The 19,639-nt window shown below is 36.6% G+C and overlaps 3 protein-coding genes and 1 long non-coding RNA gene across 7 annotated transcripts in view; 2 read left to right on the forward strand and 2 right to left on the reverse strand.

Annotated features, from left to right (window-relative positions):
- Positions 1–1,460: 1,460 nt before the first annotated feature.
- bckdhbl (branched chain keto acid dehydrogenase E1 subunit beta, like) lies at positions 1,461–5,609 on the forward strand. The gene is made up of 7 exons (XM_052138418.1): positions 1,461–2,310; positions 2,725–2,825; positions 2,933–3,256; positions 3,510–3,788; positions 3,883–4,161; positions 4,456–4,546; positions 4,687–5,609. The coding sequence occupies exons 1-7, from the start codon at positions 2,303–2,305 to the stop codon at positions 4,778–4,780; spliced, it is 1,176 nt and encodes a 391-aa protein (XP_051994378.1). The 5' UTR covers positions 1,461–2,302; the 3' UTR covers positions 4,781–5,609.
- On the reverse strand, positions 2,834–8,265 carry LOC127652274 (uncharacterized). Its single transcript, XR_007971693.1, has 4 exons — positions 7,926–8,265; positions 7,255–7,453; positions 3,938–4,139; positions 2,834–3,124 (listed from the first exon to the last, which is right to left on the reverse strand). It is a non-coding gene; the product is annotated as an uncharacterized LOC127652274 (long non-coding RNA).
- A 2,107-nt stretch (positions 8,266–10,372) lies between these two features.
- LOC127652273 (60S ribosomal protein L19-like) lies at positions 10,373–17,179 on the reverse strand. The gene is made up of 6 exons (XM_052138420.1): positions 17,132–17,179; positions 16,198–16,304; positions 14,168–14,290; positions 11,491–11,611; positions 10,926–11,036; positions 10,373–10,762 (listed from the first exon to the last, which is right to left on the reverse strand). Exons 1-6 carry the CDS (start codon positions 17,134–17,136, stop codon positions 10,639–10,641), a joined length of 591 nt encoding a protein of 196 aa, XP_051994380.1. The 5' UTR covers positions 17,137–17,179; the 3' UTR covers positions 10,373–10,638.
- Positions 17,180–18,783: 1,604 nt separating this feature from the next.
- Positions 18,784–19,639, forward strand: part of cacnb1 (calcium channel, voltage-dependent, beta 1 subunit) — a 70,702-nt gene continuing 69,846 nt past the window's right edge. For all 4 annotated transcript variants that reach the window (XM_052138412.1, XM_052138413.1, XM_052138414.1 and 1 more), the window contains exon 1: positions 18,784–19,050. In XM_052138412.1, coding sequence (XP_051994372.1) covers positions 18,958–19,050 — 93 coding nt within the window. In that variant the 5' untranslated portion in view covers positions 18,784–18,957. The remainder of the gene's footprint in view (positions 19,051–19,639) is intronic.

A 19,639-nucleotide genomic window follows, 5' to 3' on the forward strand; every position in this document is an offset into this window, starting at 1 on the left:
AGAATATGATTTTCATAATTTAGAAATTATGATCTAATGTGAATTGTCTTGATAAAAAAATATGATCGTGTCTGGTAACATATGCATGTAAAATGGCTAGAAATAGCATTTTAGCTTAGCATAAAGATGACAATTTACACAAGGTTTATTTCTATTTCTTGTGCTCCAAACTTACTTCAAAATTCTCTGTCTGCAGATATGAATGCAACACATCATAAGAAAGTTTCACCGCTGTTCAAATGCACTTTGGATTGTAACATTTATGTATAAATGTTTTCTATCTGAAAGGATTAAATATTAAATGAAACAAACGACAATAAAATGCCAAAGTAATCTCTTCAGTAATCAATGTAAATGTATTTTAATTACCAATGATTTCAATTGTAACTTTAGTGGAATACGGTTACTTATATTTTGGATTTTAAATGCGTAATCCAGTTACATGTATTACATTACTCCCCAACCCTGCAGAGGTGCCATACAAATCACTGGATGAGAGAACAGATCATGACACCATGATCCATATAAAGATTATATAAAGCAACACTAGACTGATTATTTTTGTGTTTGAATCAGTATTGAATCTAAATCTTCTAGAAAATGGCAGAACCTCTGTAATTTCACATTAAACCCATTTATACTAATTATAAAATCTAATACATGTTTTAAAGGGGTCATGAATGGGATTTTATTTATTTTTTATATAATGTTCCTTGAGGTCCACTTATAATGTTAGTGTGATTTTGTCATTAAAATTAGTACAAATTTAGGAATAATTTGTAATTTTCTATCCATATGTTCTTGAAAACTTTAGTGTAAACGCCCACTGCTGTGATTGGGTAACATATTTGCATGTGGAATTACACACATGTGTTTTTTTTTTTTTTTAAACTTAGGATGTTTAAAAAAATGTCAACTGGAGGAATTCATCCTACATGTTTGAGCCAGAGTCTGATCTGGCTCAACAAACATGTAGGATGTTTGTTGACAAACACCACGGATACTGCAGTCTGTGACAGCGTTGTAAGTAATCACTGTAATTTACTTGTCTATTTGTGAAATAGGTATTACTTTTATTCTTGTTTAAACCAAGACGTGACACAACGGTGTGTTTCTTATTACATAGTTGGGGCATTTTCCAATGGTGATATATTTCCGTGTTTTGCAAATAATGAGGAATGCATTACAGTACCAAATAAAGTGTAAATGCTGCTATCACATTTCTAACTGTGAAAGGTTACACTTACCGTGCAACATATACATTTATACAGGATGCATTCACCGGTGTTTGTCGCACTATTAGTTGAACATTATACAATGAGTCATGTTTTCATTAAAAAGGAAAGAGATTGCTGCACCGTTCTAGTCTAACGGCAAGACCAGTAGGGGGGCTATGTGTCGAGGATAAAGTAGGTTGATCTGTTTATGCAGAGGCTGGCCTGTGCTGATGTAGTAATACCCCAATTTGACGTATTAGTGAGGAAGAAGTAGAGATCAAGCCATTTTCGCAAGTTGGTTTCAATAAAGCCATTTTTGGACTAACGAAGAAGTTTTGGGCCCTGATATTTACAGTAGCCTGTTTTTATAATGCTACGCTATAGTGGCACGTTTTATTTTCCAATTCATGACCCCTTTAAAATCTCTTGCTTTTTCTAATTAAACTCATTGTTGGCATTCAGAGCTTTAGAATTCTGTTATTTAATTTCCAAATTTGGTAAATTTGGAAAAAGACCCGATGAAAGCATTGGGAGGGGTCTGAAAATTCAAAATGGCGGAAAATCTAGTGGGACGAATGATTTGGCCTGACTAAAGGAATCGGAAGATTCTTCCTATTTACAGTATACAGTGTGTCTACATAGTACATTGAATTATTTATTTATTTTATTATTGAACAAAACACTGAATTTATAAAGGAAAATCTGTTTTTCTCTTATATGACCCCTTTAAATACTCTCTATTTCTAAGAATTTATATTTTACACCACATCTACTGTATATTGCATGTACACACTCACAGTGCAGACATATTAATTGATTATAATGTGAGTGTTCTAGTTTTGTTGAGTGGGTCACTAGCAGTGCAGCAGACAGTTTGATCCAGAACAACTTGCTTTAGCTTCACATGAAGTTGCTTGCCAGTTTGGGGAAGGTTCTTTTTTCTAGTGTTTCTGAGAGCACAGTTATTATTAGAAACTGGTCTCTGAAGTTCTTCCTTTAAAATAAGTGAACAAGAAGTTTTCAAACACATGGCATAACGGAAGTATAAGAGCAGTTCGAGAGACATCAAGACTGACACATACAAGATGCAATGGTAAGCAAGCATTCAAACATCCAATTCAATATTGAAATGTAAATTCCTTACGAAATCTCCTAAAGATCTCATTACATGGCTTGACAAGACCATATTTCTTTCATGTGTTGACATATTTCCTGTTCTTAAATTAAGTTTGGGCAGGACCTATTAAAGTTCTCGCCACCCTTTTTAGTTGTCAGTACAGGAATAAACAATGACTTGTTACAGTATTTAATAGTCAGTTGCAGGTTGTATTTAAGGAATTAACATTCTTGTCCAAAAATCTGTGTACTGCAAGATAAGCCATCATTTATTTATTTATTATAATTATTATTATTTTGTATATACCATATAAATGTGTGCCTATTTACCATATACACTCCAAATTTGATTTCATGGAGTCTTCAATACTCTTCTTACGAAATATTACAGGATGAAGTCATCAGTGGGTGTTCAGAGAGAGTGGTATCTGGTTTTGCTCTGTGTTTTGCACATATGGATTGGATCCACTAATGGGTGCCTCGTTGAAGGAGGTGAGACCAAACAGCCATTCAGTGAGAAGTAAAAATCTCTAAACAATCCCATTTTGTTTAAATTTCTCCAAACAACATCTTTATTTTCTGTTAACTGTTATATGCAGGTGATTATGACTTCTCCTTGCGGCTGGAAGAGAACCACATCAGTGCTCTGGGTGGATGTGTCCGGATCCCTTGTGCATTCACTGCTCCAATGAGAGCACACTCTGGCCGACAGGTCTGGTTCAGAGGCAGCCCAGAGTTCCCACTCAGCTCACCAGAGGCAGACAAACAAGATAACTTGATCATGTTGGCATCTGTAGAATTAGAATGCAGCATTATTCTGCGGGATCTTATTGGGCAGGACAGGACTGAAGAGTATGGACTCATGTTAGAATGGGGAACAGACAAAAAACACATTTTTTCGGAGAGAGTTAAAGTATCTACTGGTAGGTATGAGCAGAGGTAAAGCAAAATTACAAGAATATAAAATGGTAAACAATATCCTCCCAAAGGTGCCAAAGTTTGATTAGATGTATGTAAACTAGGGTTTGAATGTTGAAAAAAGCATTTGTGCTTTTACTAACATTACATTATCAGAATGCCTTAAGCTTCATTGCCTTGACATTTTGACTATTGCTATGAATCCCATACAAGCCCTAACAGTAAACCTCTAATCTTTTATTGTATTTTCTTCAAAAGCGAATCTTACTCTAAGCACTGGGGTCCTCATAGCTGGAGAGAGAACTTTTCTGTCCTGCAGTTTTCAAGTTTCATGTCCTGATAATAAGCCAGAAGTGATCTGGAAAGGGCTTGGCTCAAAACAACTTTCTTCAACTTTTGGTTCATTCAGTACAAAACATTATTCTGAAAAACTCTTGTACACACCTTTCCCTGAAGATCACCAAAAAGAGGTCACATGTGAAGCAACGTTTGGAAGAAATCTGAGCACCAATGTAGCAGTGACTTTAACCGTTTACTGTGAGTGTAGTTATATTTCTCATCACAATTCATTATTCAGAACTCTCTTTGATAACGTTTAACATTGGTGTAACTTGTCTATATGTTTATGAAGCTCATCCACAGATACTGAACAGCTCTGCATGCACTCTGCAACAGGATCTCCTCACCTGTGTGTGTGTCAGTCAGGGTGTGCCTTTGCCTGATATTCACTGGCCTCTGCTACAGGACGATCATCATACTACCACAGTTAGAGCATCAGATGGTCACATCACTGTAAACAGCACCTTCACTATGACTGATGTGGACTTCACCATCAACAGCACAGTGATGTGCATCAGCAGAAATGACCTTGGCTTGGCAAATAAGACCCTTAAAGTGAACATAATTGAAGGTAAGTTAGCTGGTAGTGGACACTGAATAAAAACAAGTATGGAGGATTATGATTGGTTTAAATTGGCTTGTGAGGCATATTTCAGTGCCATGACTTCCATATTTTCTTAATATTTGTGTCTCTGTGTGTTTATTTCATTTGTGGTAATAGGGAAGCATCATGCTGCTTGATCTAAGAATGATTTGGAGAACTGAAGTCTTAAATGTTAATTGCTTAAAGTGTTATACGTGTATTAGCTATTTTTGTATTAGCTTCCATTGGCAAGGTGTATTTTCTTTTTCGTCTTTCCTCTAGGCCTCCAGAGTGGACATGTCCTTAAGTGGACCTTCAGAGGTCTTGCAATTGCCCTATTGCTAGCACTGATTGTCTGTGCACTGTGTATTTGGTAATTAGTTTTAATTAATTGGTCTTGTGTGACTGTGCATCACTTATCACTAACATTAAACAGCTTATAAATATTGGCCATTTGATCTGATGAATATAATGATGCATTACAGCACTGAGAGCAGAATTTTTTTTTTCCAGGATAAGAACTAAATCTCAGAGACTAACTAAAGAGACATACAGCGCGCTGGAAGAGAAAGTAGAAACTGAGCATGACACTGTAAGCATGACATGAAGCAAATGCTGGAGAATGCATCACTATTACACTGAGATTATTATCTTCAACAAATCAATGGAATCTCTATAGTTTCACATCAAGCGCTTTTTGGCTTTTTTTTTTTTAAATCTTTGTTGTAATGACTATTCATGAAAGAACTTGTTCAATTGCAAAAATGTGTATTCAAATCGTTTGATCTTTCTAATTAAACTCACTGTTGGCATTCAGTCATTTCTTATGGGTATTCTTCTATAGTGTTGTTAACTGGTAGAAATCTCAACATAAAAATGTCAGCAGCAGCAGCATATCCTCACTGTAAGAAATCTTTTCCATACATTTGTAATAATATCAGGAATGTGCTTTCATTTAAGTGCTGTAAGAAAATGGTTCTGAGTAGAAAAGAATCATTCTTTTACCAGTTTGCTCAACACTTAAAAATATATATATTATATATTTAAGCCTATTTTTTTTTAGTTGTTTCAATTAAATAACAACATTCTATCAAACTGAATTGCATAAGTTTTAACAAAAATTAAATTAGTTTTATTTTATGTATTTATTTATTTATGAAACCAGTGCTATGTTGGCAAAAAGACAGTTTGGTGTGAATGAAATAATAAAAGCAATAGAAAAGGGCCACCAGAGGGAGACATCAAAACCAGCTATAGACATCAAATTCAACATAGAAGTGGCTTTAGTAAAAACTGTTAATGAATGCAAAGGTTGTCTATGCTTTTTCATTGATTTACCTTTTTAAAAAGCAAAAATACATTTGAGTCTCAAATTTTGAGATCAATGAATTCAGAGTTTTAGCTTATCCTACTCAGGGAAGGGTCAGTATTGCCAGTTGCAGAGGTGCCTGGAAAATACATTCACACAAGTATGTAACTACATATTCAGGATTGGGGTGAGGCAAAATGTAATAATTTAATAATCAACCATGGAATAACCCCATGTCAGTAGACAAATATAATGAATATTGGGGGGGATATGTCCCTCTCAATGTCTATGGTGGTTACGGCCTTCATTCACAAGGGCAACGATTGCAAACATAGGACATATGCCAACATGGGGGTCCCATGACTTGTGTTAGTGTTTGTGTGTGCAGTTTAGAAACAAATTTCATGCAGTAGTCATTAAATTATTAAGATTGGTATGATTCAGGTATTACATAATCAAATTAACTTGAAGTCATCAATAAGTTGTGATGACCTGTGGAATATGTACATACTTTATAAAATGAAAAAGCAATTATTCTTTTCCTTGAAAATGTCACCGAGTACATGTAGTAGTACTCTTGGTAAAGTATAATTTCCCCAAACTTCTACTAAAGTATAGTATTGTAGTATAAATAACTAGATAGAAGTTTGTAGAGATAAACTTTGATGTTGGCTTGACAAAGCCTTATGACAGTTCAAAATAATTTTAAATGTTTGACAGGCCTTAAAGTCAGATAGATATATAGATAGAGCCGGTGAGCGAGAGAGAGAGCAATTAAAGAACATTCAAGGACTAGTGTGGGAAGAATAACAACTAGATTTCCTGAAGAAAATGTGAGTGGTGCTTGCCATGGAAAAAAACTAGTCACTACAATGTCCCACCAATGACCACATTACACTTCCTGGATTCCAAAGAGCCCACCCCCATGTCTCTATGATGTTCTGTTGCTGAGATATGGGTGTTACTATGCGGTTGCTATGGGGTTCCATCTGGTTGCTAGGCAGTTACCAGAGTGATAATACAAAGGTGGCTTGACAGCCTGAGTCAAAAGAAACAACCCCCATGTCAAGATATGGCTGGAAAACTTTCCTACATGTTTGCTAGGAAGTTTCAAATGTGATACTTAAAGCCTCTTTCCAACCTGAGTCAAAAGAACCCACCCCCATCTCTACAATATTCCGGGGCAGAGATGTGTGTTTCGCTAGGCAGTTGCCAGGGTGATTCCAAAATGCTTTTTCCTATCAGAGTCAAAAGAGCCAACCCTGAAATCTCTGTGGCATTTTATTTCAAATATATTCGATTTAACACCTCTTTCATGGATGTAAGACAAATGGTGTGGGAAGAGAAATGAGCCAAAAGTTTGTATGGAAATAGTACGTGAGATAATAGTGATGCTTTTGTAGCGGGTACGGCAGGTCAAGGATAGATAGGGTGGCGGCACCGGCCGATGGGGAGACGCTCGCTGCTGATGCCGCCACGAAAGCGACAATAAAATGAGCAGACTACGCCACCCTGTATTTAACAGGGAAATAATAACCCAAATCGAAAAGGGCACACAGGTTCGTTGTTTCAAGACAAGAGGGCAAGAGACGTGAATACCAAGGTACAACATATTTTATTCATCTATACAGATTAATCATAATGGGCACTGAATGCTCACTTCGTGCTTTAAAAGTGTATTAAAATTATGAGTACCACAATCAGCTGCACAGTTTGTAGTAGGCTTCACACACCCATAAACTTATACACTAACGCCAAAGGCTGAGGCTTACCAGGAGCAGGAAGGCTAGCCGGGGGCAGCAATTCCCCGATAAAGACACGTCACCCCCAAGTGTACACTCTCTCACACGCACATACACACACAAACACAGGCGAGTCAGTTGTACACACACAGCACTCCACAGGTGAGAAGGGGCACTACCACCATTTAGCGCAGGGAACAGCTAGCCCCCTGCACTAGGCCTTCAGCTCCTGAAAACACAGAAGAGGAAATTAACTAAATACACCTAAAAACAAAAAGACAAACTGATTTTCAACATACAACACATATGTCAGTGAAGGGCAGAGATAATGACAAATCACCATAACAGAACCAACTTCACACAAACAATAACAAATTAAAATGGTTTCAATGAATACAAAACACCATTTCCAAACTCTGATAATCTCTGTGGCTCAGGATACACACAGAGGACGAATCTCACTTCTCTGTGAGAGAGGAAAAAGCACTTCTGAAGCCAGAGACAGAGTTTATAAATGTAAACATACAAAAACAAAATGTATAACAAAACAGAAAACAAAACAGCAGCGTAGTTCAGCGCTGCAGCTTAAATCCAGACAGACACCTTCTGGTGAGCAGATTAGATCATCTATAGAAGAACAAACAATTAACATGAAACCCACACGAGTTTCACTCACCATCATATTTAAGGCATTCACTTACCAAAAGTGTTGAAGCTACAGCCATAATTACAGCCGCACACACACACGGCTGTATGGAACAGCTGACTGAATGAAGGCAGCAATTGGCCAGCGGAGCTCGATACGAGCCTCGCGCAAACAAACGCTGAATCACATATAACGAAACTAACATTAACACACGGTACCAGAGCCAGGCAGTTAGCCTAACGTTCAACAACAACAACAACAACAACAACAACAACAACAACAACAACAACAACAACAACAACAACAACAACAACAACAACAACAACAACAACAACAACAACAACAACAACAACCTATTGAGCGGAAACGCCCAATACCGGAGAAAAGGGGGAGGCCATTAGACCATGACGCGCATCTAGGCGGCACATAGCCGCCCTAATATACCCCACGAATGCACGCTGATAGGCTATAAACGAAACCACCGAATAAGGGGCGGGATATAATAAAACACAGACAGATGCGCTGTTCTTATGCACGCTGCATAATACAAAATCGCATTAAAAAGTTAATATTAGGCTATGCATAACTGGGAGAATCACGGTTACACACAAATTACAACATTAGGAAGGGGGAAACTGCTACAAGACATTAGTCTGTCTCACTACAATCTGCTTAAGCAAGCACCACTAATTGCTCTACAAACCTGCTGCAGAGTCCAGTAGATATTTTCATTATGTAATGTGTGTTTTACCCTAATTCTTGAGTGAGACAAAGCAGTTTCATTGGCTCTTAGGCTATGTTCAGACTGCAGGCAAATCAGATTTTTTTCTCAAATCAGATCTTTTCAGGCAGACTGTCCACACAATTAATTGCAAGTAATTAAATCAGATTTTACAAATATTATTTTTGATTTAAAAAATGTATTCCTATATGTTGAAATTAACATTTTACCAAGATTAATAAATGCTGTTAAAAGTATTTTTCATTGTTAGTTCAAGTCATGTAACTAACGTCAACAGATGGAACCTTATTGTAGTGTTACCCTCTTCCTAAAGCTATAGCCATCTAATTTGGCACACATTCAGACTGTTCTGACTTAGGTTGACATGATTTTTCTGACTGATCTGACTTACGGTATTCCCATAACAGATGATCAAATATAAAAATCCCATGATATTCAAACAGACCAAATAATGTTTGTGATTTCAAATTCCACTCAAACGTTAACAAGATATTTAACCTGCTATCTATCTAACTTTGTCTGTCTGGCCTGTAAAACCTTCAAGCATCAAGCTTTTAGCGATAGGCATTTCAAGTTAACATCAAAGTTAGTCTTGATAAACTTCACCTATGAAAATACTTATATTGATAGTTTACCAATATTGCTACAAAAATCAATGTTAAAATCTCAGGGTTTGCATGTAATTACTGTGGAAATGTGGTCTCTATGTTATCAGTAATTTAGAATGTGTGCTTCGCTTTACAGCAATATTATCCTGCAGAGCTGACAAAATGGCAGCTTTCTGTGCACTTACAGCCGTGGCCAAAAGTATTGTCAGTGACATAAATTTTGTTTTGCAATTTTTTCTGCTTCAGTCGTGTTGGTTCATTGTTTCTAGATTATTGTGCAAAAAGCTTCTTTGGCCAAATTTTTTTTACTTCATCACAAAAGAACAAATTTTAGTTTTTTGGTTCTGCCACAAAATGACCAGCCAACATTTCACTAATGAATTGTGTAACCATCAGTGCAGAGTTGCTCACTATTGGCAGCAGGTTCGTGTGAGCGCATTTGCATGCACAGTGAGGTGAAGACTTTTGGACAACGACCTGGTGTCATGAAGGGCAGCAAAGAAGCCACTTCTCTTCAAGGAAAACAAAGGATAGACTTCAATTCTGCAGGAAGTACAAGGATTGGACAGCAGAAGACTGGTGCAAAGATATTTTGTCTGATGAAGTCCCTTTCCGACTGTTTGGGACATCTGGAAAATCAATGGTCTGGGGAAGAAAAGGGTGAACGCTTCCATGAGTCCTGTGTTGTGCCAACAGTGAAGCTTCCTGAGACCATCCATGTGTGGGGTTCTTTTCATCCAAAGGAGTGGGCTGTCCCAATTCTGCCCAAAAACACTGCCATGAATAAAGAATGGTATCAAAATGTCCTGCAAGAGCAACTTCACCCAACAATCCAGGAGCAAGTTGGTGATGATCCGTGCATTTTCCAGCATGACGGAGCACCATGTCACAATGCAAGAGTGATAATGAAGTGGCTTGGAGATCATTATATTGAAATTTTGGATCCATGGCCAGGCAACTCCACGAATCGTAATCCCATAGAGAACCTGTGGTCAATCAGAGCACTAACAAGTCAAGAATGGATCTCCATCTGTCAGGATTTGACCCAGAAGCTGATATCCAGCATGCCAGAGCTAATTGAGGTTATGAAGAACAAGGGTCAAGACTGTAAATATTGACTCTTTGCATATATTTAATGTTTTTGCCAATAAAAGCCTTTAAAACATATGAAACGCCCATCATTGTTTTCCAGTATACCATAGAAACATGTGAAAAAATAATCTACAAATTCTGAAGCAGAAAACTTTGCAAAAAACTAAATTTATATCACTGCCAATACTTTTGGCCACGGCTGTACATCCACACACACTCTCTGGAACTCTTAAGCAATACAATAAATTACAATGAGACAATACATTTTATATTTATTTTCATCACTTGGTGAACTGAAGAACATTTAGAACATGATAAAAATAATCTTATTTCTTGGTCTCTTCATCTTTGGAAAGAGTTTTAATGATTTCCTCTTTCTTAGCCTGCTGTCTCTCCTCACGGCGCTTCCGTGCCTCACGTGTCTTTGTGCGACGGGCTTCAGCCTGATCACTACAAGGAGAAATCGACACAGATTAGATCATAGAATGCCCCCCAGTTTTATAAGTGACTTCACAGCACAAAGTATAAACCCTGTGTGTTCATCATATTTACAGATAAGTGCCATAGAACATTTCACTCATTGTCATCTGGATAATGTCATTTGGGCACTTACGCCAAGAGCTTCTTGCGGGCCTTGTCTGCTTTGAGCTTGTGTATGTGCTCCATCAAGATACGTTTATTCTTAAACACGTTGCCCTTTGCCCTCAGATACAAGCTGTGGTACCTGAAGGAAAAATAGTAATGTTAACAAATACACTGAACATTTTGTGAATACTCACACAGACACCGTATGGACACCAAGTGTGTGTTTTTGTGTGGATCTAGCCAAATCCGCAATTATATATTATTTACAACTGGAGTCAATACAAAATATGTACTACAGTTATGTGCATCACTGCATAGAAAGAAAATAAGCAAATTAACTTTTGTGGACACTGTAGTAACTGTATCTCATTTTTGGCTCACTTTGGAATTTATACAATTGTAGTAATTTTTTGGGGTACAGTGGTCCTTATTCAAGAAATGCAACGCAAATTTTTTTCTGTGTAAAAATGCTTAAAACCATCATCCGCAAATAACCGGCTTGAATGCAAGAATTTACATACATCTTTTATGTGTGCGATTATATAAATGCAGCTTTAACATGGATGCGTTTGTCTTTATAAAGTGTCTCTCACATGTGCCTGTCAATCTTCTTGGACTCTCTGTAACGTCTCAGAAGTCGCCGCAGAATACGCATTCGTCTCATCCAGCACAGCTTCTCAGGCATACGTGCGTTTGCTGTACCCTTTCTCTTACCTGCACATAAATATGGTCAATCACAACACACTCAAAAACAAGCAGGTTATGCCTATTTTGGCTGTTCATGAATATAGTTCAACACATTTTTTAGCAGCACCTTGGATTCTAAAATGTATTTCCATTAATTTTCTCCACAGGCATTTCAGAAAATTCTTCAATTAGGAGTTCGAAATCTTGAACAGGGCTGGTACTGCTTTTTAAGTGTGAAATTCAAGCATTTTCAAGGTACTTTAAATCTACTTTTTAAAGCACTTTGAAGCTTTCAATATTATCCAATTCTAAGTTAATTGACAAAAATGCAATGATCAAAAAGTATCCGCTGCCAAATCTATAAAAATTTCAAGATTTCCTTTAAACACACAGACAGCAAAGACTGGAATCCTTAATATGATTACACCAAACGTTTTGCATTAACACACAGATAAACACTGGTCGATATAAGGCATGATTTACTATGGGGGAAAACAAATACTAGTTATAGTAGTTGCAGTACTTATTCATTTGAATATATAAAATTAAAAGAAATATCAAATGGATCTGGTTATTTTTAAATAACATTTGTACGAGTGTGTGTGTTTTTTCCACTTCAAATGAAAGCACAAATTCTACAATTCTATTTTGTCCCCAGCTATCTGAATAAAGGTTAAAAGACTGCTTTGAAAAATACAAGCTGTTCAGTTTTCCACTTAATGAGTATGTGGAAGAATAATATTCATTAGAGATATACATTTGTGTTAATCATATTAAAATTGGTAAATGAAAAAATATCAATGCATAGCCAATGAATAAACAACAACATTTACCTACAAATTATAATAAACTATTTAATGTAAATCATCATGCAGGGACGTACATGATAACTCTTGAGAGATTTCATTAGCTAAATGCATTATATTACTGTAATATTGAATGATTATTATTATTATTATTGAAAATAATCATGTTTTTTGTAGTACAACAGTAATATTTCTGTCATAATTTCATTACATTCACACAGAATTGGTTCTAAACCCTCAAGCTTTCTTTTTTTTATAAACATGCTCCTTATTTACAATATGGGGAAATGCCGCCGCCACCACCACCACCACCACCTCTTATTTGTACTAGCGTCACGTTATTACAAGTAAGTTTTGAATTAGGTGAAAAAGTTATTTTGCAGCACTTTACACTCTCAGTGCACGTTATAAGAAAAATGCACTAATAGCAAACAAAACTCAGAGCACTCCCGAGATGGATGGAGTTTGTGTGGGCTATTTGCCGTTTGCGAGCTGCTGAGTGTTTAAACTGCAGCCTTTAGGGGCTTAATAAATCACACTGGGCCATATCGCGATTTAGATTTTATTTGATTCCAGACAGCTGTCATCGAAACTCCGGCATGTGAATGGCAAGCAGTAGTGTTGTCACAGTACCAAATTTTCAGTGGTCGATACCAGAGAAATTTCATGGTTCTCGATACCAATTTCGAAACCACAGCAAAAATATGATAATGTGCCATTTAAAACATGTTCTGGAAAATTATTATTAAACTATTATTATTAAAATAATTATAAAAACTATCTAAACTTAAGTGTTCAAGTTTAATTTAATCGTAAAAATTAAATGATTAAGATTAGCATTCGGTCTAACGTCTCCTTAGAAGAATCATGTATTTAACACCATCCCAGATGTGTGTTTTATTCTTCAGTTGAACAAAGATATTTAGAAGAATATTTCAGCTCTGTTAGTTTATACTAGAATACAAGTGAATGGGTACCAAAACTTTAAAGCTCAGAATGCACAAATGCAGCATTAAGGAAATTCAAATAACACTGGTTCAATCTATGTCTTAAGATGGGAAGCGTGGGTGTGAAACAGATCAATATTTAAATCGTTTTCTACTAATAAATCTCCATTTCACATTCTTATTGTGATTTTGGTGATCAAATTATTTGTGCATATCGCCACCTACTGGGCAGGGAGGGGAATTAATAGTAAACAAAATACTTTATTTATGATAAAGTTATAAATACTAATCTGTTTCTCAGCCACACCTATCATATTGCTTCTGAAAATAACTGGAGGCTTGTGAATTACTTTTATGCTGCCTCTATGTGCTTTTTAGAGCTTCAGAATTCTGGTCACCATTCACTTGCATTGTATGGACTTACAGAGCTGATATATTCTTATTAAAAATCTTAATTTGTGTTCTGCAGAATAAAGTCATACATATCAGGGATGGCATGAGGGTGAGAAATTGAGCATTTTTTGATGAACTATACCTTTAATTTGATGCACTGAAGAAAGAAGTAATATGTGTTTGGAACAACATGGTGGTGAATTATGAAAATTATTATTAAAATTAGTATTATCCATTATTTACAATAATATTAATAGTCTTATTAGGAATCATTCTGTAATGCACGTTAAATGTGAATTATGTACTTGAGTAATGTTTTTTAGTTTTTTTTTTAATAAAAGTAATTGTACTTTAACTTAAGTAAAATTTTTGGCTACTCAACCCACCTCTGCAGCCTAAGTGCTGTAATTGATAAACAAAATTAAACTTGTACACACCTATACCCATGTGACGGCCCTTCCGCCGTGCCAGTGTATTCTTACGGCATCGAGCATGAGAGTGAACCGTAACCGGTTTCTTGATGATCAGACCATCCTTCACCAACTTACGAATCTGCTGCCCTGAGGGTAGAAAGAAATCATTGCAAAGATTGTCGTGGAATATTGCGACGAGTTTCTCTAAGTTGAAGAAAACTTTCAGAGTCTTGAGTTCCAGATGCCAAAGTTGTAGTTTATTGATCACCAACAAACAAGAGACCAATCAGCTGAATGTTCCGACTCTATCCTCCTGAGTTCTCAGTTATATACCTTTTTGTTATCTTCTTGCCCATTATCTCTGACCAATAGAATAATTGCTCTTGTCTCTTTCCTTCGCCACCAATATGTTCTATTTTCCTTACTAATTAAATATTGGTGGAAAATCCCCCATCTAATTATTTTTAAAAAACATACATCAACTGGTAACTCCACTTATTTTTTGACATAAGTCATAGTTCATGATAAAAGTTCATCAATTTTAGAAACACCTGTGTATGATACAAACAGCCATGTCCCATCACATACCTTTCACCTTTGCCCTACATTTCAGTGTACCCTCATAATGAGGCGGCCTTGTTTGTTCATACACAGTATCATTTGATTAATGAAAGAAAATACAAGCTCCAAAGATATTTAACTCATCAATGTAAAACACCATGCCAGAAACATATCATATAAGAGATATCTAACTTATTAAAAGTGTTTTTGTAAGAAGTGCATCCTGTATTTTAATGAGACACACCATATATTTTAGAGATATGTGTCAGCATAAAGGAAATACACCAAAGATATATGTCAGAATACTACTAATTAACAGAAACAGCAAAACACCAGCTGCAAGAATACAAGACACCATTCATATAATAACTGATTAAAGAAGTACATCCTGTATTTCAAGGTTGTATACCATTCTTTGTGTTCTCTGCGGCATCAACACTTTTAGTAACCTCATATGCTCTCTCCTGGCTCACACAAAGGCCTAGAAACTCATACAAGTATTTTGATATCTAAGAATGATTATTATACCATCTAAAAAATGATTATTCTACAATAAGATATACACTCACAGAGCACTTTATTAGGAACTGGTCCTTCCGCAGTTGTAGCCAATCTGCCTCAAGGATCGATGCGTTTTGCATTCTAGGAGGCTATTCTGCTCACAACAATTGAACAGAGTGGTTATCGGGGTTACCGTAGCCTTTCTGTCAGCTCAAACCAGTCTGGCCATTCTACATTGACCTCTCTACAACAAGGAGTTTCTGTCTGCAGAACTGCCACACTGTGGATGTTTTTTGTTTTTGGCACCATTATGAGTAAATTCTAGAGACTATTTTGAGTGATAATCACAGGAGATCAGCAGTTATAGGAATACTCAAAAGCAGCCATTCTGGAACCAACAATCATGCCACATTCGAAATCCCAGAGATTAAATTATTTTCCCCATTTTGATAGTTGATGTGAACTTTAACGGAAGCTCCTGACCTGTATCTGCATGAATTGTATGCTATGCACTGGTGCCACATGACTGGCTGATTAGATAATCACATGAAAAAGTAGGTGTACATGTGTTCTTAAAGCATTGCCAACATTGGGGCAATAACCCTGCAGAGTTGCCCTAAAACCCGCCCTTAATACACCACCCTAGTGCCAACATCACAAACCCTGCCCATTTCACAAGCAGGAGGGAAGACTGTAGACTAGCTAGCCATACAAATTAACATGGTGGTAATGAAAGACTTTTGTTTGCTTATTTTGGTATTTGCTTGGTGGAAAACGACCTGACTCAGTGAAACTCCACCTTAATCCCCAGTGGGTCTTCTCTGGCACGAAGGTAATCAGCGGACAAATGTCGCTTGGTCGTTGGCCTTGAAGAGGCAGGATGAAGCCCCGGAAGTGACAGTGGGAAAGCAACTGACCCTGGCATGCACTAGCATGCCCAAAACGGCCTGAGTGACAACGCTCTTAGGTTCGATAAGGTCTGAATTGCTTACGGGAGTTTGCATTGGCAATTTCATTGGTCTCATTTGGGTCCAGCCACACCTTCTTCTTGCCACAGTGCAAAACACTGGATGCCAATCTCTTCTGAAGCCTGAGCATGCTAGAGAGAAAAAGCACATTAATAAATAAAAATCTACTGGTCAACATTCAGTAATTACCATTTCATTTTTTAACCAATGTTAACTGCTGTAAACCCCACTGCTCAACAGGCCACTTCTGATTGTTTCCAATATCAGATGACATGCAACAACGTTTATTAATGTTTATTTAAATGGATTAGAAGGTATATTACACGCTTGACTATGGACTGTGGCATAATCTCTAAATCTATATGACTAGATGAACAACTTCACATAGCAAAAGCACTAAAGTCAAAGAACTGAAGTGTAGAATACTACTACGCTATATAGCTATGATTTTTAATTATTACATTTCAACTTGTTTAGATTCTACACTTGGCAACATATTATCAGATGTGGTCATATGGACGTTTATTTGTAAACGTTCCTGCTCTCATAATAGATAATACGCCGTTAGCCCATATATGGGGCATGTCCGGGCATGTTGAACGAGTCGTTTGACGAGCGGTACTGGACAAGCCAAACACACTCATGTACATTATAGTCTCCAGAACATGAAAATCTTATGCACCACATAACGAGAAACGATGTTTGCTATAATTTTTAACGTTTTATACATACAATGTTACACAGTTTACGTTGTGCGACAACACTTTTTTAAATCTGACACACCATGGCGATATCAGCAAACATGGCATCATTATTAGAAATCCCTATGACGCATGAATCCATTTTCTAAAGAAGCGCGCGGTGTGTCGCTACTTAAAAATGTATGCAAATATTTTAGATAACGACACAAGAAAATTAATTAAACAGACACCAGATAAAACGTTTAAAAATAGTTCACCTCATGACTGCCACTCAGCGGAAATAAAAAATGCGTCAGCAGTGTGAAGGGGTTATTATTATACCTTTGTGTAAGAGGAGGGCGGTAATAACAAAGCTCATGTGGATGTGTTTAATGGGTTACATAATTTAAATGTGATTTTAATGTATCTATTATACACAAACACTAGACACTTTGAACACTTTAAAATATATTATCTCTGTCATGTATCATCATAAAAAAATTATTTATAGTATGCTAAACCTCCATAGACAGCGGGAATGGTACAATCCACAAATGCTGCACGATGGGTGTTGTAGTCCTGTGGTGTAAGCCGGTTTAGGATTGCTGTTTCATTAAATGGCCACACCAGGGCACACTCCAGCTGCCTGTTGAATGAGAGTGGGTACAGTTCACCCAAAAATGATAATTCTCTCATCATTAACTCATCCTCATGCCTTCCCATATGTTTATGACTATCTTTCTTCTGTAAAGCACAGGTGAAGATTTTTAGAAGAATATCTCTGTAGGTCTATTCAATGCAAGTGAACGGTGACCAAAATGTTAAAGCTAAAAAAATTAATAAAAAAAACACAGAAATGCAGCATAACTCCTTTTTCAGTGTACATTTTGTCATTGCATTCTCTAGGAACGATCATGATTTCAAGCTTGATTACATTTCCTAGTGTTTCATGCATGTGCAGAGTGCTGGATGGCACTAGGAAGTGTAATCAAGTTAGAAATCATGATCAAGGAGACAGCTGATGTGAATATTTATAGTCAAAAGGGAGTTTTATTTTGGTCTGTTTCTCTCCCAAATGATTGAATCACTTTAGAAGACATGGATTAAACCACAGAAATCTGATGGATTACCTTTTTGTGGCCTTTATGTGCTTTTTGATGCTTTACATTTTTGGTCACCATTTACTGGCATTGTATGGACCTACAGAGCTGAAATATTCTTCTAAAATCCTTAATTTGTGTTCAGCAGAAGAAAGAAAGTCATACATATCGCCACCTGCTGGGCAGGGAGAAGAATTTATAGTAAAAAATAAATAAATACTCAAATAATGATCTGTCTCTCACCCACACCGATCATGTTGCATCTGATGATATCGATTTAACCCCTGGATTACTTTAATGCTGTATTTATGTGCTTTTTGGCACTTTAAAGTTCTGGTCACCATTTACTTACATTGTATGGGCCAAGAGAGCTGAGATATTCTTCTAAAAATATTTGATTGTGCTTAGCAGAAGAAAGAAAGTCATTCACATCTGGGATGGCATGAGGATGAGTAAAGAATTTGTATTTTGTGTAAACTGTCCCTTTAATAGTCTCAGTGTCATTTTAACACAATAAACAGAGTTATCTTCCATACTAACTTTATAGGTATATTCGATGGACAATGAAACCTCCTTTGCTTTATTGTACAAAAACTGTGCCGAAGCTATTGTTTAGAGTAGAGGGGAATAAGAACAGACAATCACACTCCATCATCGATCTTATTATAATTGATATTCGATCAACCAATAGTTACAGGGAACGCCAACAGGCCCCGCCCTATTTCGAGCGGAATGACTGATTAGGGGAGGAAGGCGTGGCCTGGTCCTTCCGCTGAACAGCTGGAGACTGAGCTCGGTGTATTTGCATAGGGAGAGGGTTTCTGCTCAACGCCACAGAGTGCTGGAGGCGCAACAGCGTAGTAACAAGCCATCTGTAAGGGATAGGAAGGAGGAAAACCATCTTTGTCTGTTTTTTTTTTTCTCTCTAATTATTTGACAATGAATAATACAATTCAACCAGACTACAAATGAAACAGTAGAAACCGAATTTAAAGTTTAAATCAATGGTACAGGAGGGTATTATGTCCAGGACGCCTTCCAGCTCAACCCAGGAAATCCAGATGGACATGATCGAACATCACGGCTCTCACGCTCAGGTAAGAGATACGTAGTTAAGTTGCATTCAACAAATGAAAAGACGAAATACACACCTGCCCGCTATGTAAAAACGACTGGTCAGTGTCGCGAATGAATAACACAGATTTGGTTAATTTTAAAGATTAGACGTTACCAGCTATTATTGATCGTATTGTCGTTACTTGGCAACAAGACTGCATCTCTGCGCGCTCGCCACAATTGTCTCTTATAAGTGTGATATGAGGAAAGCAACAGAAAGTTATTTTATGAGATACATTGTTTTACTGAATATGGATATTATGGATAATTTTTTTTTTTTACTGAAAATGGATATTTGTTTAGGGACCACATTTTATATTTTAATATTATTTCGTCACATATTTTCCCACTTTTCTATGTGTCTCTAGACAGTTGGCCTATATGAGGTTCCTTTATTTGTTATTTATGATACTGTATTATTTTGATAATATTATTACATTTGTCAATCTGAGAAGATTTTGATCAGTAACAAATCTTAATTCCATAAACAAGTACTTTTTGTAACATTTACAACTATGTCTTGTACCAAATCTGTGCTCTTTTTTTATAAGCTGCATTAAAGTGATAGTT

Source organism: Xyrauchen texanus, chromosome 12, assembly GCF_025860055.1.
Source record: "Xyrauchen texanus isolate HMW12.3.18 chromosome 12, RBS_HiC_50CHRs, whole genome shotgun sequence".
Classification (NCBI taxonomy): domain Eukaryota; kingdom Metazoa; phylum Chordata; class Actinopteri; order Cypriniformes; family Catostomidae; genus Xyrauchen; species Xyrauchen texanus.